The sequence below is a fragment of the Emys orbicularis genome, chromosome 1, assembly GCF_028017835.1.
Source record: "Emys orbicularis isolate rEmyOrb1 chromosome 1, rEmyOrb1.hap1, whole genome shotgun sequence".
Lineage (NCBI taxonomy): Eukaryota > Metazoa > Chordata > Testudines > Emydidae > Emys > Emys orbicularis.
This window is the reverse complement of record NC_088683.1, coordinates 27,324,955-27,348,117: the sequence shown is the minus strand read 5'-3', so window position 1 is coordinate 27,348,117 and position 23,163 is coordinate 27,324,955. Positions and strand designations below refer to the sequence as shown.

The following is a 23,163-nucleotide window of genomic DNA, read 5'->3' as shown; positions in this document are numbered from 1 at the left end:
TACGTCAAATACTCTTCTGTAATGAAGATGATGAACAACTCAGGCTTTCAAAAGATAAACAGCAGCACACAGAACAGCCTGATTGTTTTAATATTTCCAAGTAGCTTAATGTCCGATTTGCTCATTTCACAGGAGTCTCTGTAAACCAGAGGGCCTGGCACATTGCAGAGGCAGTATGTTCAGTTCAGGAGAAATATTTGCTAGCTCCCAAGGAAGTTGCATCTAGGATTTTCTAGATTGGAAGGATAGTTTGGCAGAGTTGGGAGGGGAAGGGAAATCACAAAGAACAACTTACCCTCCCAAGTCCCTTGAAGGTGGGGAGGAAGAATAGAATGGCAAGCTTAGTCCCAGGGAAGGGGAGAGAAATGGGATGTGAGATGCTTTTGAACTGACTGCAACAATCTTTATTAGCCAATGAAGGAGGAAAGTTGCTAGTTCCAAAGGGAGTCTTGTCCCCTCTTTCCAAACACATGATGAATGAGGAGGGAAGAGGCTAAAATAGTGGGAAATGATTAGGACCATCTAAGTTTACCCTTGGCAGATGCAGAAAGACGTCATTTCAAGTAACAGTTAAACAGTTTATTTGACAGAAACTGGCATAGACTAAGGGCCTGCTTTTCAGTTACTCTAAAGCCCTTTTCCCTACTCTTACAGTTTTGTTTTTTTTTTTTAAAACTGCACCTACCTTAAGACACTTTTTCACCGCCAGAGCAGTGTGAAAGGCCTTACAGTAACTGAGAATAAGGACTTATAGGTTTGGAGGGGAAACATTTATTTGCCACCATAGGCACTGACTCCGTGGGTGCTCCAGGGCTGGAGCACCCACGGGGAAAAATTGGTGGGTGCTCAGCACCCACCAGCAGCTCCCCGCCCCCACCCCAGCTCACCTCCGCCTCCTCCCCTGAGCGCGCTGCGTGCCTGCTTTTCCCCCCCTAGTTCCCAGTGCTTGCGCTGCGAAACAGCTGTTTTGCGTGGGAGGAAGGGGGAAGGAGGGGGAACGTGGCGCGCTCGGGGGAAGAGGCAGGGCCGGGGCGGGGATTTGGGGAAGGGGTCCAATGGGGCAGGGAGAGGGCGGAGTTGGGGCGGGGCGGCACGAGCACCCATCGGTGCCGGGGAAAGTTGGCGCCTATGTTTGCCACAATTAAATGAATTGTGGTTTTCATGATACAGCAAATACATGACAACTGCATTAGATTGACACTGATTATTGCATTTCATTTTAAATAGGACACACACTAGTGGATTTGTATAGTCTTTTAATAATGGCACCAATGATTAATGTTACTACTAGCAACTATAATAAGGATTCATATCTTATGTTATAAATACAGGGGAATGAATAATTCAAGCATTCACATCACCACTTTCAAACTGAATTTTAGATGCATCATTCGGTTTTGTTGCTACTTCATGCATCCTCCATACAGGTCATCTTTCTAAACTCTCCTCCATGTCAGAGTCCTAGAACACAAGGGTGGGTGAAAGCCCTTTAGCTCCATTCTTATCACCCCAAATATTTAGGCTTTGGGGAAGCTGTGAACCTCTAAACATACCCTTTGATAAGGTCAAGTTCATAGACTTAAGGAGAAGGCAATGAGATGACTAACTTTCCTCATAAGTTACACAGTATCTGGTTGAATAACCTACTATACTATCTGTACATTTATTAATATAGCTTTCATGGTTGTAGCCACAGTTTAAAGCATTACCAAAACAACGATTTAGAAAGGTCAGAAAAACAACAGTAGAAAACTGGTTATAAAAATAGTCTTCCTCTAGTTTTTCAATAAAAGCATCAAAAGAAAGTTGGTTTCTTACCACTTTGTGGTGATCTTCTGTGACAACATGAATGTGAAATTGTTCAATATCTTTAAAATTAGAAAAATTGAAATTCAATTTTTTTAAAAATATGTTAATATGGTTAGCAAAACAATTTAACCACCTAGCACTGGAAAGTTGTGAGCTGCCATATTAGTATCCAGAAAGATCAACTCCTGGCATAAGAGTTAAATGAATAATAAGCCAAATATTACAGTCCTTACTCAGGCAAAACTCCCAACAAAATCATTGAGATTTTCCCTGAGTAAGGACTACAGGATATGGCCAATGGATACTATAAGGGCATTGCTGTAGTTTACAGCACCCATTTTAATTTCTGGAATTTATATCCAAAGTCTTATCCTATTTATACTGGTGTAAAATAAGAGTAGCTCTACTTAAGTCAATGGAACTGCTCTGAAATTATACCAGTATATGAGAAAGCATAATTTCACCTTCAGTTCTTGGGGGGGGGAAATAAATAAATAAAAGGCTGCTTATGGGCAATGCATTAGCTAATCAAAAATAAAATAAGAACACAGTCAAGATTGGCCATTCCTCCAATATTGGAAAAAATCTTATTAAAGTATACCTTTGTTGGAATAGCATCTGTAATATTATTATTGGCTGAGATTTTTCTTTTTTCTATATTGGCTTTTATGGAAGGGAGAAATAAGTAAATAAAAACGGATATTGAAGCCAAATTAGCAATACAGTTCTAGTCTACGGTGTTTCAAAATAATAGGATGTCCATGTTTAACCAGAAAAGCAATATATATTTAAAATATTAACTCAAATACTTACATTTATCTTCTGAAATTAGTAAGAGATGGCTTTCTGGAAAAGGATTTCTGTTTGCAACTGGATAGAGAAACTGTAAAAGGAAATTATGTAAAAATAATGGCCAAGAGACTTTGTTGCTAAAGCTAATCTAAACTGTTTATAATTTTTAAGAGATTTATTTGACAGCAGAATAACTTTTGTATACAGATTGACACATTGATAATCCTCCATAAACAACAGCAGCATTACTACAGATGAAAATCATTATTAGTTGCTATGAATATAATCTTAGAAAGATTCAAGATAGATAAAATAGACAGTTCAAATCAAAAGCATAGTCTACTCATATTGTACTAAATATTACAAAAGCATAATCTCTCAGTTACATAATGCAATATTGGTACTTTAACGTGAAAAAGCAGGGGAATTTAAAAGTAATAAATGAAAAGCTACAGTCAGATTAGTTGAATCATTTACCTGTACTCTGATACAGGTATCCACAGCCTTTAGGACTCTTACATTATTAACTGGGTGAATTTCAATGAGCAAGGTCAAACACTTAGATACTGCAAAAAGAACACAAGTTTCAAACTATATTAATCTGTTTTATAAAGTTTTGTTTTATAAAATAAGGGATACAAGCGAAAGTAGTGTTGCAAAATCCCTATAACAGTGTTAGTTTTACCTTCACAATTAAAAATAAGCCACTTTTGGTACCTGGCTGAAGTAGTTGATTTACTCTTTCTTCCTTTGTTGACTGAAGAAAACTGACTGCTACTTAACAAAAAACAAAATATGTATATTCACTATTTCATCTTAGTGAACATTTCCAAATATCAAATCACATAAAATCTAATGGAAGAAAATTCGTCACTGAACCAAATTTTAAAGATGTACTAGACATGCAGAAACTTAAGAAGTGGTCAGTTTGTTTAAAAAGAAAAAAGCAGTCACCGTAATCACATTGTCACCTAGATATTCTAGTGACAGATGCATTAAAAATGCAGAGAAGGAGATTGTCAAGAGCTGCTTCTGGGTAAAATATTTCTTATTATTTCTAGATTTACATTTATCCAGATTAGTAAAATAAAAACTTTTCTATATCATGACACAGCAGGGCCGCCCAGAGGATTCAGAGGGCCTGGGGTCTTCGGCGGTGGGGGGCACCCGCCGCCGAATTGCCACCGAAGACCCGGCACTTCGGCGGCGGGTCCCGGGGCGGAAGGACCCCCCGCTGCGGGTCTTCGGGGCACTTCGGCGGCGGGTCCCGGAGCGGAAGGACCCCCCGCTGCTGAATTGCCGCCGAAGACCCGGAGCGGAAGAAGCTCCAGGGGCCCGGGCCCCGTGAGAGTTTTCCGGGCCCCGTGAGAGTTTTCCGGGGCCCCCGGAGCGAGTGAAGGACCCTGCTCCAGGGCCCCCGAAAAACTCTCGTGGGGACCTGGAGCAAATTGCCCCACTTGCCCCCCTCCCGGGCGGCCTTGTGACACAGTATAATTTTAATGAGATAAAGATGACACTTACCTAGTAATGTCTTTTCATTGTTGATCGAACAACTGATTATGTGTAGATCTTTTTCAAAGGTATACAGATGCTATTGAGAAATAAATTTTGAGTTAAATACATAACGTGGCTTTTTTGTTTCACTCACTTAATACAAACTATTTTTAAAGTCTGTACTCCTTAGGAAAACAACACCGATCAGTATTTCTTCAAAGTGTTTCTTTAAACAAACATTCCAAAGGGCAGAACAACTACATTCTGACCCCATGTTTTAGCACTCTCCTCCACCCTTTGTGCATTGCTTTTTTCCTTAGGCCCCCAATCTGCCACTAGATCTACATAGGCAAACCCTTAAGTCAGCATGAAACCCCAATGATTTCAACACAGCTCTGCACAGGCCATCCACATGGATCCAAATGCAGAACTGTACAATCTTCTTTTCTAGGATCATGTCTTCATATACATGTGGCAGCACACAGCACCTTGTGGGTGTACATGTAATACAAGTAACAAAATAAATAATTACTTTTTAGTAGGGCTGTCAATTAATTGCAGTTAACTCATGCAATTAACTCCGATTTTAAAAATTAATCGCAATTAATCGCACTGTTAAACAACAGAATACCAATTGAAATGTATTAAATATATTTTGGATGTTTTTCTACATTTTCAAACATGTTGATTTCTATTACAACACAGAATACAAAGTGTACAGTGCTCACTTTTTATTATTATTTTTGATTGCAAATATTTGCACTGTAAAAATGATAAACAAAAGAAATAGTATTTTTCAATTCACCTCATACAAGTACTGTAGTGCAATCTCTTTATCGTGGAAGTGCAACTTACAAATGTAGATTTTTGTCTGTTTGTTACATACCTACATGCAAAAACAAAACAATGTAAAACTTTAGAAACTACAAGTCTACTCAGCCCCACTTTTTGTTCAGCCAATTGCTAAGACAAACAAGTTTGTTTACATTTATGGGAGATACTGCTGACTACTTATTTACAATGTCACCTGAAAGTGAGAACAGGCGTTTGCATGGCACTTTTGTAGCCGGCATTGCAAGGTATTTATGTGCCAGATATGCTAAACATTCATATGCCCCTTCACGCTTCGGCCACCATTCCAGAGGACATGCTTCCATGCTGATGCTGCTCATTAAAAAAAGAATGTGTTAATTAAATTTGTGACTGAACTCCGTGGCGGAGAATTGTATGTCTCCTGTTCTGTTTTACCTGCATTCTGCCATATATTTCATGTTATAGCAGTCTCAGATGATGACCCAGCACATGTTCGCTTTAAGAACACTTTCACAGCAGATTTGGCAAAATGCAAAGAAGGTACCAGTGTGAGATTTCTAAGGATAGATACAGCACTCGACCCAAGGTTTAAGAATCTGAAGTGCCTTCCAAAATCTGAGAGGGACGAGGTGTGGAGCATGCTTTCAGATGTCTTAAAGAGCAACACTCCGATGTGGAAACTATAGAACCTGAACCACCAAAAAAGAAAATCAACCGTCTGCTGGTGGCATCTGACTCAGATGATGAAAATGAACATGCATCAGTCCGCCCTGCTTTGGATAGTTATCGAACAGAACCTGTCATCAGCATGGACATATATATTCTGGAATGGTGGTTGAAGCACGAAGGGACATATGAATCTTTAGCGCATCTGGCGTGTATCGATGCCGGCTACAACAGTGCCATGCGAACGTCTGTTCTCACGTTCAGGTGACATTGTAAACAAGACGTGGGCGGCATTATCTCCTGCAAACTGTAACCAAACTTGTTTGTCTGAGTGATTGGCTGAAGTAGGACTGAGTGGACTTGTAGGTTCTAAAGTTTTACATTGTTTTATTTTTGAATGCAGTTTTTTTTTTTTTACATAATTCTACATTTGTAAGTTCAACCTTCATTATAAAGAGATTGCACTACAGGACTTGTATGAGGTGAATTGAAATATACTATTTCTTTTGTTTTTTTACAATGCAAATATTTGTAATAAAAAATAAATATAAAGTGAGCACTCTGTGCTGTAATTGAAATAGATATATTTGAAAATGTAGAAAACATCCACAAATATTTAAATAAATGGTATTCTATTATTGTTTAGTCACACGATTAATCACGATTAATTTTTTTAATTGCAATTAATTTTTTAACCGGTTGACGGCCCTACTTTTTATATAACATGTTCAACTCGGCTGTTTTTTTAGACTCATTAGCATTCATATTTGCCCAGTGCAGTATACAATAAGTCAGATTGCTATGCAGACAGGTTGCTACAAAACTTTATTTGAATGCTTTATGCTGGGGTGTGGAAAGGTCACAACAGCAACTTTTATTTAAAAACAAACACTTCAGACAGACATAAGAATGTCATTTTTTAGGGCATCAAAACCTAGAAAGCAGAGATACAACTCTACCCCGATATAACGCTGTCCTCGGGAGCCAAAAAATCTTACTGCGTTATATTGAACTTGCTTTGATCCACCAGAGCGTGCAGCCCCCCCCCCCCCCCCCCCCGGAGCGCTGCTTTACCGCGTTATATCCGAATTCATGTTATATCGGGTCGCGTTATATTGGGGTAGAGGTGTATTCTCCTTTCTAGATCTACATGTGGCATTAACCTTACCTCATTTTGTTTATTAAAAGGATCATATAATCCAATGCAGGTATTTCTCCCACTTCCCTGTAAATTAAATGAAATAACTGTCAATTTATCTAGATTTACATAGACATTTGTTAAACATTGTTTTCTCCTTTCCAGTGTTACTCCCCTCTTCTCTCCTATCACCAATTCTTTCCATTCCCATTCACTCCTGTCCATTTTCTGGCCTTTGGTTTCATACGTATTGCTCTATTACTTTAACTCCAAAAAAGGGGAGTGAGAAAATAGGGTATGGGGGGTTGATGTGTGTTGTTTTTTGTTGTTGTTTGGTTTTTAGAACAGTTACATGTGACAACTGATCAACCCACCACCACAACTGAATCTGCATCCCCTTATAAGCTGAAATTCACTTCTCTACCTCACTGAAGCCCTATGTAGGCTCCCCACTCAACCTCCACAAGGGCAGGGTGGCAATGAAGCAATATCTTGGCTAGCCAACTACAAAAGCAGTTTCTCCTCCCTTGGTGTTCACACCTCAACTGCTAGAAGAGGGCCTCACCCTCCCTGATTGAACTAACCTTGTTATCTCCAGACTGATTCTTGCCTGCAAATTTATACCTGCCTCTGGAAATTTCCATTACATGCGTCTGACAAAGTGGGTATTCACCCACGAAAGCTTATGCTCCAATACATCTGTTAGTCTATAAGGTGCCACAGGACTCTTTGTTGCTTTTTACAGATCCAGACTAACACGGCTACCCCTCTGATACTTGGCACCCTTTGTACACCATGGAAAGGGGATTCTGTGCTGGCGCTCTGTAGGATATTTTGGGGTGGGATGCACCAGATCTGGGGGATCTGCGATTATATGGACCTAGTGGCTAAAAACTTCACATCCGGGTGCAGAGAGGCTGACACATAGGCCAGAGGCCTACAGTTGGAGGAAGAATGTAGCCCCTACCCTGGGAACTATCAAGACAAATGCTAAATAGATTTCACAAGCTGTTTAAAAGCTCCAGATTGTCAACACAATTATTGACAGTCTACTGCCTTGTAAAAAACAAACACCATCTACAGCTGATTTATATAATGATGTACTGGTTATTGTTTACACTACTTCTGAACACAAACAGATTAAACTGTTTCCTTTTTAATGGACAAGACTCTTTATGGTTTTCCGTGTTTTAGGTTTTCCAGATCTATTTCCATTTTTGGCCTCTGACTGGCAGCAAATTGTTGCATTTCCATTTTCAGTTGGAAGCTACTACCACTCTCAAAGTGTGCATAAAGTTACCAGGCTAATGAGGCTACATCCAGCTATGCAACCTTGCACTTATCAGACTACAATCATTGAGTCTGTTTGATACAATAAACACCGTTTTTAACAACAGAGCATGAGAAAATGGACCTGTAGTGGTTTGCAAAATTACTGCACCTTGTTTTGTGAAGTAGACATAGGGCCCTTCATTTTCATTTTATTTTATTTAATTTTTCCCAGAAATTTATCAGTGTTTATTACCACAACAACCAAAACAGGTGAAAATCAGTACAAAAAACTGTTAATAATTTTTCTGGGTAAATACTGGGGTTTATTTTGGTGACCAGAAAGACCGGGGGGGGGGGGGAGGAGTATTCAGTAGATTAATGCTTTGAATTCCGTTCATCAGTGTGGTTTGCTGCAGAACGAAAACAGAACCCAAAACACAGTACCACCTGAGTTTAAGAAAACAATATATCTCTCATCCCCAAATAAAACTTTTCATTTGAATAAACAGTTTACTGTTGTAGACCTAGAACTATTAGCCTATAAATATTTACATTTAATAATTGCGCCACACCATTTGCCGCACATACACTTAACTTCATCCTTTTCTCCTGGTTTTGTTTTTTTTTAAACTTTCAAATACTACCTTATGTTCTGAAACATATTCTGATACAGATTTTCACTTTCTTCCCATTTTAGTGTGTAAAATCTTTAAATGGTTATCTGCTAACAGCTTGAAATGTGTATGTGGTGGGTGTGAGATTCATCAGTAAGTTCACATTCACATGCACTTCAGAGTTTGCGTGCGTGCCTGTTTGTTTATTGTGTGTATCTTCTAGACTAATACATAGCCTTACTTCAACAGGCAGCTTTGCATATACACACAGACTAACGTATTATCCTAATACAGATATCTTATGCAATGTATTGTATTTTCCTAACAAAACAAGTTATTTTTATATATTTGAATGATACAAAAGTAGGGTGAATATAAAAATGAAAACTTTTTGTGAATCCTGGGAATTTTTCGGTAAAAATCGGTCTAAACTGAAAATGAAGGGGCTTAAGTATATATAAGGGCCTGGTCATGCATTCTCTTAGGTTTTTATACGTGCTACCACAATAGCTAAGCTCTCAACAACAAAACTCTTCTATGCTCCTATTTCAGAAAAAAAGAAAAAGAAAAAGAAAAAAAAAGCATCTGCTTAAGTTTCACTGACTTAAAATTAATCAAGTGCATTCCTGAACAGGACCAAATTGAGAACTTACTGACTTCAGTGGGAGCAGGAGTAGGCCCCTATAATCTGGCATTTTCTGTATTTTTCTAAGAAAAGTGTATTTCATAAAAACTGGAATCATAGCTGTAATAATCAATCAATTAAAGTTCCACATCAAGTCTATGCATGTGCTAGCATATTGTTACCAAGTGCACTTACAGGATTCTTACATTGCTTTTCAGGGGAGAAGTGCTTACCCTGTGACTAATAAGCTGTTTTTTTTAACAGGTATGTGACAACTGTATATGCCATGAAAGACAAAGGCCACGTTTTTTCTAATCTCAACATTATTTTGTAATTTTTGTAAAAGCTTGAAAATAATGTCCATCCTCCTCCTTCCACTGATCCTACACACAATACATATGGTCTTTTTTCACTTGGCAGATACAGATTGTTTTCCAATTGTGTTTAATGGGACAGAAACCAAAATAGCTCAGTTTAGTTTACACCCTCGTCTGTGCACCAGCCTTGCTGATGATGTCAGTATGAACATGAAGTGCTCTGACAAGTGTTAGAGTTAACTGCTGCTAGAGAGCCAGCAGGAAGGACACATGTTTGAGAGTCTCTCACAAAAATGGTGGTTCATTGAATAATATAGTTTACAGTGGTTATTTAAAATAAATCTAAAGGCTAAATTGCCTTGGACAACACAATAAGATCTGCAGTTAACCAACACCAGTATGTGCAGTAATGAAGTTATTTCCCCATAGTGAATATAGGGAAGAACAAGGAAACCTGCAGATACTGGGGTAACCATATCTATTGATCTTGAATAAAATGAGAACGTTTTTCAATATCATTTCTGTATATTAACAACAGAGTAGCAACATGAAAAAATACTCATCGTTCAGAAGACATTCTTCACCAGTTTGCAAGTTTTAAGGTAGGTCAAAAACGGGACTTTAAACTTTACTGTATGTGTGGGTAACTGATAAGTAGTTAGATAAATTCAAGACCCTGTCCCTTCCTGCACAAAAAGCAGTCAGTCATAAAAAGATCAGCAGATGGAAAAGTTTTGCCATACACAAGGGAACAAAGTAGATAAAAGAGTACATTTGCTATCAGTCAACCATTAAGTTACTGCAGAACAAAAGTCACCTTAGGTGGAATCTGCCTCCATTACAGTCAATGGCAAAACTCCAGTTGCCTATCAGTGGAGCCAGCATTTCACTCTTAAGGCTTAAAAATGGTCCATTTTCCAAGTTTTGACAATTTGATGCAAAAAGCATCTTATGTACAGGATGAAATTTATACTTTTTGTATATCGTTCCAACTTCTGGAGAAAAAAGTTAACATACACAAGGGTCTGGGATAATTCAGACCCCCATCATGCAACTGCACCAGCATGAATGGACACAATCCTGCATGGAGTCTCACTAACTTCAATAGGAATCTATCTGGGCATTAAGGCCGGCACGGATCCCACAGCAGGTTAGACACCTTATCTGTCTGTCTCACACAGACAACACTCCTCTCTCTAGGACAGTGGTTCCCAAACTTTAACAACCTGTGAACCCCTTTCACTAAAATGTCAAGTGTCGCGAACCCCCTCCTAAAAATTAATATTTCCAGGGATAGTCTCCTTGACCTGAGTATAAATTATAAAAGCAGTGATCTTGGAAAGATAAACATTGTTTTTATGACATGCTTATTACACACTATTTATTATTAATTATCATTTATTGTGACAGTATTTTTATTACATTATGAAAACGGCAACACACTTCCAAGCTCTCACTTTCGTAGCTTGTGTCACTTTGAATAAGCCTGTTATAAGACAAGGCTCCTAGGTTTCATCAAGGAGTATCAGATGTGAAACAGCAGGAAGGTATTTAAGAAGCCAACTCAAAGAGTTCCTCCTACACAAGCATTCAGGTCTTGAGCAGTCCAGGCAATCAATGCACATTACAACAAAGCTTAAACTTGTTCTTCATAATAATTTTAAAAACAATACTAGCTGCCTATTTAATTTTAAAAACAGCAAAAAATATCCACGTCCCTTTCCACTTCTTATAAGGAGTCTTGAAGTTTAAATCTCCTCAATGTGATAGAGATGCTTGCTTTGATCTGCTTAGCTCTTGGAAGTCCAGGAGTTCTGGGCTGCTGACCCCGTGCTGCCCAGGGTCCCTAGGGACAGCTCTGTCCGCCATTAGGGAATTTTTTCCCGAGAACCCCCTGTAACATTTTGCGAACCCCAGTTTGGGAACCACTGCTCTAGGAGAAGGATGCATGCTTTTTTTTTTTTTTTTTTTAAACATACAACATATGACCAGCCCTCAAATTTGCCCAGTGGTGAAAATACTCCAAGGAGTACTCTCCACTCCAGTAACAGGTTTTAAATCTTAAAACCCAAACAAAACATATCTGTGGTCTTCCCAAGGGAGCAAGGCTCCAGATGCTGGTTCTGTAGTAGACTGACCTACCCAGGGGAAGGTCAGCCTACTTTGGCGAGACAGGAGGACTGGGGAATTAACAAAAAAACATGTTCTTCGGGACAGAGTTCAGAGCAGTTTGGCAGGTGGAAACCTCATGCAAATGTGTTCTCCACTCTGCTACACCCAGTTTTCAGGATCTGCCTTCTGCCCCGCTACCACCACCTGGCACCACACAGCCTGCAGAGTTTACTTCAGCCCTAGGAAATGTAACTAGCTGGGGATGGGAAGGCAAACACACTAAGCAAGCTCAGTGAATCCTGCTGTTTTTCCCAAGAGCCTGACTGCCATATGAAGTGATTGGGCTGGCCAGTCTGCAGCCCTGGAATGCTTAATGCAACATTCCATACATGCTAGAAAGAAGGCACTTTCCCCTTATGAACAAAAATTGGCCTCCTCAAGTCTGTAGTGCCCAGAATATTTGCTGTCAACAGCTGCACGGATGAACTTTGCATGGATCAGAGTAAAATATGACTAGAGTTTTGTGTAATACAAAAATCTGATATTTCATTAAACTAAAATATTAAAAACAAAACAAAACAAAAACAAAGGGAGGTTTGTTACTACTGCCAGGTGATGTGTAAAGGCCCCATAACTCCCCTTGGTGTCCTCATGCAAAGGAAAGCCTGCATCCACAAGAAAAGGGAATTCTGCTCTGCTGCAGCCTCTTCCTTCCCTCATCCTTGTGGAAGCCCTGCTGGATGCTCTGCTGTTTGGAGGGGGCAGGTCAAAGAATAAGAGGCATCCCTGGCAACACAGTTCCATTGGAAGTGCATTGCCCTGCAGCCTTTGCCCCCAGCAGATCCCCTAAAATCCACATGAATCTGGGTGGGTACTAGTAGATTTTGCTATCTGAACCCCAACTTCTTCCAAAGAGTGGGAATCATCCCCAACCCAATTGGAGAATTCTTGCACTGCCACAAGATTTATACTGAGTGTTACTTCTTCTTTACATGCACTAGGGAGAACAGGGCCCTAAATGTAGGCTTTTGCAGTAAAAATGACTGTAGCTCTAGGGTGACCAGATAGCAAATGTGAAAAATCGGGACAGGGGGTGGAGGGTAACATGAGCCTATACAAGAAAAAGACCCAAAAATCGGGACTGTCCCTATAAAATCGGGATATCTGGTCACCCTATGTAGCTCTGAAGGATACTAAACAAGTTAGAAATACTTCAGAGTTCATGACAACTACAGGCAGGGTTTAAAATTACACAAAGCACAGCATAACAGGAGGGTATTTTTTACCATTTAAAAAGTTTAAAGATGTCACTTATACAGAACCAAGTTTAAGTGAAATAGCTCCGCTTGAATTCAGTAGATTCTGCCTTTCTTAAGCAACTCAGCTCTCAGGGAGGAAGAATGTGCTGTTTATGAAGAATTTGTGTAAGTAATGGCTGTTCGTTCAGGATGACATCCTGGCCACAGTGAAGTCAATGGCAAAACTCCAATGGACTTGAATGGAGCCAGGATTTCACTCTCTCAGTCCCTCCAGCCTTGCCCCAAGGAAAAAACAGTGTTGTAAGTAACCTAAAAGGCATCCAAAACTTGTAATCGATCAAATCACAGATTTTAAATCCCAATGAAAAGAAATGTAAAATGCAAGTATTAGATTAAATTAGACGAATTCTTACTTTCCGGTATATCTGAACAGACTTCTATGCTGTAGACTTACCTTCCAGGTATAAATAATTTTTCCATTTCTTTCAACATTTACTACGCACGGTGTTGCTGCACTCTTCTCAAAAGTGTCTGAAATGAGAAGTATTAAAGGCATAAGACACTCATTTGGATTAATTCACTGTAGAACTTATGTAGGTTTAAAACAAATCAGCATTAGTCTTACATCTGCAAAAACACTTAAATGAAGGCCTTTCTAGAGCATATTGTGCGCATGAAAAAATTCCTCTCTTCTTGACAAAGATAGTGTAGTACACAGGCTTCTATTTAATCCCGAATGAAACTTCAAATGAGATGTAATGAGTTTTAAAACTTATAGAAAAGGAGCTTAGCTTCTAAACACTCCTCACTCACCCATCCAATAACATGGAAACCATGTTTGAATTAACAGTTCTAATTGCCATAGTAATGGAATTCAACCATCTCCTTGCAAAATTTCAGGATCAACTCCTATTTTCTGTTAGAATTCTAAATAAGAGGTTTGGATTCATTGTATGCTGCTTACAGCAGATCATTTTCAACCCATTCTATTACATGCATACAGGACTTTAGAAGTTAAGTAATGGCTATGCATTGCAAGTTCTCAAACCACCAGCTGGTGGTCAACAGAGAGGTGGCACCAGCACCACGACACCTGTCACCTTGTTTCCAGCTGCTTCTCCAGGCAACTCAGAGAAGTACCTGGAAATGAGGCAATGTCAGCTTAGCTGACTCCTTCAGAGGCCACTTCCGCATAAAGAACAGGATAAACAGAAATTCTGCAGAAACAGAATTTTCCCTTAGTGACCAGAGCCACCAGGGAGCCATACAGCCTAGCAGTATACACTGGGGCAGTGGTTCTCAAACATATTTGATCACACCCCCTTCTTTCTGTCTGTAGTAGTTTCGCCCCAACTAGGGCACCTGGCTAGCAGCCACTGCTCTCCAGCCACCCAGCTCTGAAGGCAGCATTGCCGCCAGCAGCAGTGAAGAAGTAAGGGTGCATGGTATGGTACTGCCACCCTTATTTCTGTGCTGCTGCTGGCAGCGGCACTGCCTTCAGAGCTGGGCGCTCAGTCAGCAGCTGCTGCTCTCTAGCCACCCAGCTCTGAATTTGTGCAGTAATTTTTCCCCCCTAACTCTTTTCAAGCCCGCCCAGAATACATTCCACACATCCCAGTTTAAGAACCGCTGCACTGGGGTACCTGGAAACTAAGCAGCCATGGGGCACGTGCAAGGATCCCATGTGTCAGGGAAGCATAGATAAGCCATGATGGACATGAAGGGGAAAGAGAAGGACCAGGCAGCAGGGAAGCCCAAAACAAAAGGAAATAGTGTGATTAGTGTATGTCAGAAAGGACAAATCTCATATATTAAAGACAATAAAAAGGCATGCTTTCCTTATGCCACTTTTCTAGCAGTTGTGGTTGCCAAAGGGTTGTTGCCTCACAAATGGGAACTTGACTAGGAGAGGAAATGTAGTCCATAAAAAGAACATTTGATGGCTGCATTTTAACCACTGTATGGTAGTTTGTAACAGCAATAGTGTTCAGAAAGTGTGAATGGAAAAATTCTTCAAGATTCCTGTTAGGTTATTAGCTGGGTTTGACACTAATAACTTTGTAGTTATCACCTAAGGTTGGTAGAGAGTGTGCCTCCTCCATATGGTCAGGTATTTTTATACTATAAACTGGCTTGTGCTAACACAATTAGTAATGAAAAGAACACCTCCTTTGTTTTATTTATCACTGTTAGGATCAATTAAATTCAGAACACTGGCATTTTGTTGTTGGGAAACAAGGGGGAAATCCTGGCTTTCTTTACACTACTAGATTCACCACTTTCCACAGCTGTCAGAGCACTCAAAGTCCATTACAACAGCGTTACACCAGAGATGATCACCCAATAATAGCCCAGAAGATCTGTCATTATCCCGTTGAATGACACTACACCCTACATTGATATTAATGGATATTTCATTGGATTCAGCCACTTATACTATCCTGAAAGTTTAGGGAACAGTCTCCAAACAAATCCTTTTCCATATAGTATACTCCCTCAAGGCAGAATTCACTCCAATATAGAGGGCCCACACAATACCCTCTGTACCACAGGGCCTTCTCATCAGGGCCAGCTCTAGCTTTTTTGCCACCCCAAGCAAAAAAAAAAAAAAAAAAGGCAGCCGCAGGAGCACGTGGAGGGCAGTCAAGGCGGCTCCCAGGGGGGTGAAGGGTGGCGCCTGCCCACTCCCTCCGCCCGTGGGCAGCCAGGTGCTGCAGCCCGCTTGCAGCCGGGCGAGAGGGGCTCTCCCCTCCGGCCTTGGGGTACCTCTCCCAGTCGGGCAGGCGGAGCCCCCGGGGGCTGCAGGAGGTGCTGGCTCAGCCCCTCCTTTAAAGGCGGTTCGGCTGGGCCGGGCTCAGAGCAGGGCGGGAGGCGGAGGCCGGTGCAGGCAGCAGGGAGTGGCGTGTCCCGGGGAGCCCGGCAGCACGGTGAACGGCGGGGATCATTAGTTCCTGCCCACCCGGGCTGGGGTCCGTGGCCCTGCAGGGCTAGGCTGGGACTGGCGGAGCACGGGGAGCCAGCCGGGGGCTCCAGAGCTGCGGACCAGGCTACCAAAGCCACAAAAAAAAAAAGAACCACAGCAGGGCAGCCGGAATATGCCGCCCCAAGATTGGCCGGAATGCCGCCCCTTACAATGTGCCGCCCCAGGCACCTGCTTTCTCGTCTGGTGCCTGAAGCCGGCCCTGCTCCTCATCAGTCCAGGATGGAGAGGAGGGAGGACACGCTGGTGTCACAAAGGTGATTTTCCTGCCACCCTTACTAAGCCAGCGCAGACTGAGCATTTGGAGTGGACTGGGAAAGTGATAATTACGGTAAATCTGCACTTGAAAGATCCAGTGGGCAAAAACCCAATGTAAAGGGCACAAAGAACAACAGCCAATATCCCAATCCACAGACTAAAATAGCAGGCAAGGATAGACTGCAAGCAACCACACAGCCTGCCTGCATGTCAAGGGTGAATACTGTCCCATCAACCCCCTTTCTACTGTGTATAAGGAAGGATGAATTTGACCTCCAAGCAGACAGTAGCCCCCTGATCCAGAGTCCACAGAACTCAATGGAAGTCTTTAGATCGGGGCCTGTGAGAGACCCATCTTCTCTCAGTTTATAGCTCCTTCCTTGATCCTAGCTATGCCCAGTGTGTACATCACTGGAAATTCCAAGAGGGGCTGCATAACACACTCAAATCCTCAAGGGAGAAAACATTCATTTTTAATGTTATATTTAGTAACATTTAGCGCTAGATGCAAAAATGCTTTAACATCTAGAAATTAAAATCCTTTTTAAGATAATTAAATCAGCTTTCAAGCAATTCTGAAACTTGCTTGAAGTCTCCTGTATACTGATGCCCATTTGTGATTCTCCAGCAGGTTACCACCACCAACAGATTCAGAATAGCCAGGAAGATTTTGTTCAAATATAGCACAGTTTTAATTCATAGCAAGAAGTTTGTCTTCTGAACACTCACATGATTGGGCTAAACAAAAATAAGCCCAGATTTCCTTTAAAAACAGTTGAAAACAAATATTTTCATGTGTTTATTTTAAAAAGTTTAATTTCTTCAGTTCTGACCAATGTTTTACAAACATAATGCTTCTACTAGGTAGGACCTATAACACTGCTCTACAGCCAAAATGCTTCTGAAATAAATGTAGTCAAACTTTACTAATTCTGGGTCACTGAGAACGAAAATGATGCTTAAAATTGTTGATTGGCTCTAGTTTTCAAGATATGCTATTGGGTCAGTATATACGACCCTTGACTTGGGAATGGCGGAGGATAAGTGAGTTATAAAGGGAAGGGATCTCAATTTAAACCAGAAATGACTAAAATACATCTTTGACTGGATCTTTTGAATAAATCTATGACGGTTTGGACAGTACTTGCTTTTTAGGCAAAACAATGAATGATGCAATCTGAAGCTGGTATTGCGTCATACATGATATGAATTGCATCATGTTATTCCTAGAAGTCATGGATGATGCAATCATAACGAAGCTTACATCACTCTGCTGAACAAATTGCCCTATATCAGCTCTAGAAATCACACAGTATCGTGCTCTCTTATTTGTCAGTGTTTGATTTTGCAAAGGGACACATTTCTGTTTAGCCAAAGTGAGCAGAGATGCCTCGTACTTGTGTGAACAGTGCAGATAACTTCTGCTATGTTTGTGGTGAAGTGACTTTTGCATCACAAAAGCGCAGTATAACCACTATGGTTAAGAAAGCCTATCACCTTTATTTTGGCTGCAAAACTGGAGATCAGGACAAGAGGTGGGCCCCACACATATGCTGCAACACTTGTGCAACAAATCTTCACCAGTGGTTGAACAGGAAAAGGAAATCTATGTCTTTTGCAGTGCCAATGGTTTGGAGAGAGCCAACAGATCATACCAGCAATTGTTACTTCTGCATGGTGCCTCCAGTTGGGAAAGGTGTGTCAAAGAAGAAAAAGTGGACTGTGCATTATCCAAACATTCCATCAGCTATACGCCCAGTACCCCACGGAGAAGGACTGCCGGTTCCTGATGCACCAGAATCATTCTCACTTGAGTCAGACGAGGAAGAGAATGAAACTTCTGGTCCTGAACCATCAATGTCACAGGACCCACATTTTCTCCCATCCTCCTCCTCTGAACCACACCTCATAACACAAGGTGAACTGAATGACCTTGTCAGGGATTTGGAACTACCCAAGAGTAAGGCAGAGCTGTTGGGCTCCAGACTACAGCAGTGGAATCTCCTGGCAGGTGATGTTAGGGTTTCCATGTTCCGTGACCGTCAAAAGGATCTTGTCCCATTCTTCTTCATGGAAGGTGATCTTGTAGCCTGCAACAACATCGATGGTGTGATGGCAGCCCTCAACATCGTTCACGATCCAGATGAGTGGAGACTGTTCATTGATTCATCGAAGACGAGTCTTAAAGCTGTTTTACTGCATAATGGCAATGTTTTGCCATCAATTCCAGTTGGTCATGCAGTCCATCTGAAGGAAACCTATGACAACATGAAACAACTTTTGAGGTGCATAAACTATGACCAACATCAGTGGCAGCTTTGTGGAGATTTGAAGGTTGTTGTTCTCTTGCTTGGTCTGCAGACTGGATACACAAAGTACTGCTGTTTTCTCTGCGAATGGGATAGTCGTGCAAGAGATTCCCACTACATCAAGAAAGATTGGCCACTCTGAGTCATTGGAGCCTGGGAGGAAAAGTGTTCAGCATCCACCACTTGTTGAATCAAGATAGATTTTATTACCACCCTTACACATCAAGCTGGGTCTGATGAAGAACTTTGTCAAGGCCATTGACAAAACACAAGCAGCTTTCAAGTACCTCTGTGGAAAATTTCCAAGGTTAAGTGAAGCTAAGATAAAGGAAAGTGTCTTTGCTGGTCCTCAGATTCGTGAACTTCTTCGAGATGATGCATTTGACCATGCACTGCGTGGCAAGGAAAAGACGGCATGGAAAGCCTTCCAGTTAGTGGCAATAAATTTTCTCGGAAACAACAAGGCAGACAACTACAGGTTGTTGGTGGAAACCCTCCTCAAGACATACAAAAGCCTTGGTTGCAACATGTCACTAAAGATACATTTTTTGCACTCTCATCTAGATTTTTTTCCCACCGAACTGCGGAGCACTGAGCGACGAGCACGGCGAGCGATTTCACCGGGACATTGCAACAATGGAGAAACGCCATCAGGGCAAATGGAGCCCATCAATGCTTGCAGACTATTGCTGGACAGTGACAAGAGATGCTCCATTTAATGAATACAAGAGACAAGCCAAGAAGCGCCGAGTAGACACTGAATAGGACTAAACTATGTACATAATAGTTTTTTGCCTTTTGTTTCATAATAAATTTTATTTATATAACCCTTTTGCTGATTTTTAAAGTGTTACATAAACGGGACAGGTGAAATATTATCATGTAAAGCAACCATAAACACATGAAAAGACCTAGGTTTACAATTTATGATTAAAATTCTACTATCTACACAATATACATAGACATAAAATGTAAAAACTTAAATATCTTAGAAACAGTAGCCAATCAGTTGTTTTAATTGTCATATTTGAATTCAGCACATCAAAATACATAATAAATAGCACATTTTATCTCTGAAGCAGACGACTTCTCAAAAATTGTAGACCAGTGTAATTGGAGATATGTCAGTTTGTGAGTACAACATATGTGATTGCTAAATTCAGCATCATACAAGATATTTTTGTCCAAAATCCAGTGATTAGAGCCCCAATACTGACAAAACTTATGTGGTTGCTGAAGGTTGTTCATATGAGTTATCCAATGAGAATAACGTTAAACATGCATGTGAGACTTTACAAGATAATTCTGTTGAGCCTGAAACTGTAGCAATGGGAGCTGAACCCATGGTAGTTTAATAGTAATTTAACTAATAGGCTACAATGCCCTGGGTGCCTAGACACAAAAATAATTTATTTTTAAAAGGTAGAAAAGTCACTATGTGAACAGAAGCTGAAATGCTAGACAGTAACACTAGTAACATCAGATGGGCTCATTCTAAAAAAGACTGGTCTTTTGCTTTTTTAAAAAGGCCGTGCACGGCCTGTATCGGTCTTAAACAAGATGGTCAGTGCCATGTCCACACTATAGGACATATTCATATCATAGTAAATCACTCCAGTATATAATGGTAGATGATAATAATACCTAACATACATGGAATACTTTTCAACTACAGACTTTGGGGTAGAAGGAAAGGTAAGGAATTTATTTTTAAAATAATGGAAACTTTCCTACTTACCTTTGGTTTTGTATACATTTGTTTGGGGATAAATCAATCTGACATACCCCTTTATAGAGCAACAATACATAGATGGTTGATTTTTTTGAATTATGTATCTTGCCACAAGGTCTCCAATTAGACATTCAGAATTTAGTACAGATACTAGCATCTGTCTCTACCATGATTATGGCCCTAACAAATTCCCGGCCATGAAAAATGCTGTGAAATCTGGTCTCCCCACTGTGAATTCTGGTCTTTTGTGTGCTTTTACCCTATACTATACAGATTTCACATGAGAGATCTGTGTTTCTCAAATTGGGAGTCCTGACTCAAAAGGGAGTTGCAGGGGCGGAGGGGGGATGGTCGCAAGGTTATTTTAGGGGGGTCATTTTAGAGCTGGGCGGCTGGAGAGCGGTGGCTGTTGGCTGGGCACCCAGCTCTGAAGGCGGCGCCCCGCCAGCAGTAGCACAGAAGTAAGAGGGGCAATACCATACCTGCCATCCTTACTTCTGCACTGCTGCCTTCAGAGCTGGGCGGCTGGAGAGTGGCGGCTGTTGACTAAGGGCCCAGCTCTGCAGGCAGCAGCGCAGAAGGGAGCAATACCATACCAGGCCATCCTTATTTCTGTGCTGCTGCTGGTGATGGCTCTGCCTTCAGAGCTCAGCTCTCAGCCAGCAGCCGCCACTCTCCAGCTGCCCAGCTCTGAAGGAAGCACCAGCAGTAGTGCAGAAGTAAGGGTAGCAGTACCGCAACCCCCCCTACAATAACCTTGTGAGCCCCCACAACTCTCTTTTGGGTCAGGACCCCTACAATTATAACACCATGACCTTTCAGATTTAAATATCTGAAATCATGAAATTTACTATTTTAAAAATCTATGACCATGAAATTGACCAAAATGGACAGTGAATTTGGTAGGACCCTAAAGATGATGATTTTTATGCTATTTCCCTCTGCTTTTCTAAACTGAGTCTTTTGTAGTTTTTAAAAAACAGAACTGAACCAGTTACTTCACAGGTGGGGCGGAGGGGAACCATTGTGCCAAAAGTCCACTGGGTTTATTCATTGCTTCTCAGCTCCCACACCACCCAACAGAATAATTTAGCAATCTCATATTGTTGTGGCATCTAACAGTTAATTTACTTTTAATTAGCATTCACTTACGAAATGGATAAAAGTTTTTTGTTTTTTTTAAAAGAGGAGGTTACTGGGGGAAAGTATTCTAACCAAATTTTTGGAGAAATGGGGAGTGAGAGAGGAAAGTTTTGTGAAAGAAAGGGATAACATCTAGCATATATGATAGTAGTCTGTTAGTAGGAAGTTAAATCTACATAGGTTATTTCCTGTTGTCATATACAATTGTTTCACTTTGAACATTCTTTGCCAAATTCATCTCTGATGCATGGGTGACTTTAGTGGAGAGCTATACCAAGGATGAATTTGGCTCACATTTCAAGGAAGTTGCTTTTAAATACACATACTTTAGACTAACCTGTTTAATGTTATATTAGTTTTAAGACTCTATGATATTTACTCTTGGCATGTCACCTTACGTGCAGTGTGCATCTCATGTGTAACTGAACTATTTTCACTTCCCTGCCATAATAGATTAAACTCCCTGATTCTCCATTTAAAAATAAATAAATAAAATGTCACCATCTAAAATTTATACACCATACAGAATAACTTTGCAATTTGCATCACTTTTAAAGTGGACATTTGGACATTGTACTTACATAAATAATGAGTGGACTGGATTCTGCACATGACTTTAATGGTATTTGAACATGGTGTAAATCAGTCGAGTATTAGGCCCAGCAATCTTTGTAACTGGCAGCCAAGGAGCATACAAATGGGAAAACCATAACACACATCAAGGCAGACAGGTATTTCTAGATATGTTTTGGCAATGGTTCACATATCATGCTCCCAGCACCTGACTAATCCATGCCCAAATAAGCCACTACTTCACTCATTTAGGCCCAAGTTTAAACACACCTGGGCTCTCTTGTAACCACTCAGCACATAAATAATATGCTGTTGTTTTTACTGCCATAAACTAAACTAAGGTGCTGATTCATGAAAAATTAGATTCCAGCCAGCTTCGTTTTGACCCAGCAAGAGGACATTAATATCACATCATGTCAAACTTCTTCCCCCTCCCTTTGTGTTGTGTCCCATTTTAAGAAGGGGGGAGACGGGGTTGTGGGGATGTTTAAAGGGCCAAATAACCATACATATGTGCACACACTAAAGAAACCAGGGCCACATCTGGGACGGGGCAGGCAGAGGCGAGGACACTTTCCTTACAGGTGAGCCGAGTACAAGACAGATATGGCTACCGGGGGTGGGGGCGACCCTACAGAAACATTTCGGAAAGCGCCTCCCCGAGCATCAGCGTTACCTGGAGCCGCTGCCGGACCTTGCGCCAAGAGCCACGGGACCACATCGCTCTGGAGATCAAACTCGGCGCTCAGCTGGAGCAGCATCCCGCGGGTGCCACCCGCCCGGCCCCTGTCTGCGGGAGGAGGAGCGGGGCAGACTCGCAGGAGCTCGGGTCCTGGAGGGGCCGGCGCACCAGCCTCTCCGCTCCCGTGCAGCTGGGGGCGTGGGCGCTGCGCGGCGCTTCCGCCGCCCTCTTCATTCGGGCCGCTGCTTTCGCTTCTGCTCGAGAGCGGCAGCGCTGGGAATAGCCCAGCCCGGCCGGGAGCTGCTCCAAGCTGCAGCCTACTGGGTGCCGGGGATGTCATTCAGCTCCGGGCGACTTGGAGTGGCTGGGCGCGCTGCTCCCCCAGGCCGCAGCAAGAGGGAAGGCTGCGCTGAGCAAACGCCTGTTGTTGCCCGCTTTGCAGCAGGCAGGCACATGATTTTCAGTCCGCCCGGGCTTTCACCTCACCGGGCTGGGATGTGTTGTTTTTTTTGTTGGTGGTGCTTACACAGAGCGCTGAGAAATGGTCCGTGCGTGCTGGTGATAAGTAATTGGTA

The 23,163-nt window shown here is 41.5% G+C and overlaps 1 protein-coding gene across 1 annotated transcript in view; it reads right to left on the bottom strand.

Moving 5' to 3' along the window:
* The window catches only part of GSAP (gamma-secretase activating protein), a 67,048-nt gene extending 44,381 nt beyond the window's left edge, over nucleotides 1-22,667 (bottom strand). The window contains exons 1-8 of the mRNA XM_065418854.1: nucleotides 22,583-22,667; nucleotides 13,366-13,442; nucleotides 6,743-6,799; nucleotides 4,123-4,192; nucleotides 3,319-3,378; nucleotides 3,079-3,167; nucleotides 2,623-2,692; nucleotides 1,819-1,868 (exon numbers count right to left, since the gene is read on the bottom strand). Of these exons, the coding sequence (XP_065274926.1) occupies nucleotides 1,819-1,868; nucleotides 2,623-2,692; nucleotides 3,079-3,167; nucleotides 3,319-3,378; nucleotides 4,123-4,192; nucleotides 6,743-6,799; nucleotides 13,366-13,442; nucleotides 22,583-22,667 (558 nt within the window). The remainder of the gene's footprint in view (nucleotides 1-1,818; nucleotides 1,869-2,622; nucleotides 2,693-3,078; nucleotides 3,168-3,318; nucleotides 3,379-4,122; nucleotides 4,193-6,742; nucleotides 6,800-13,365; nucleotides 13,443-22,582) is intronic.
* Between the last annotated feature and the right edge of the window lie 496 nt (nucleotides 22,668-23,163).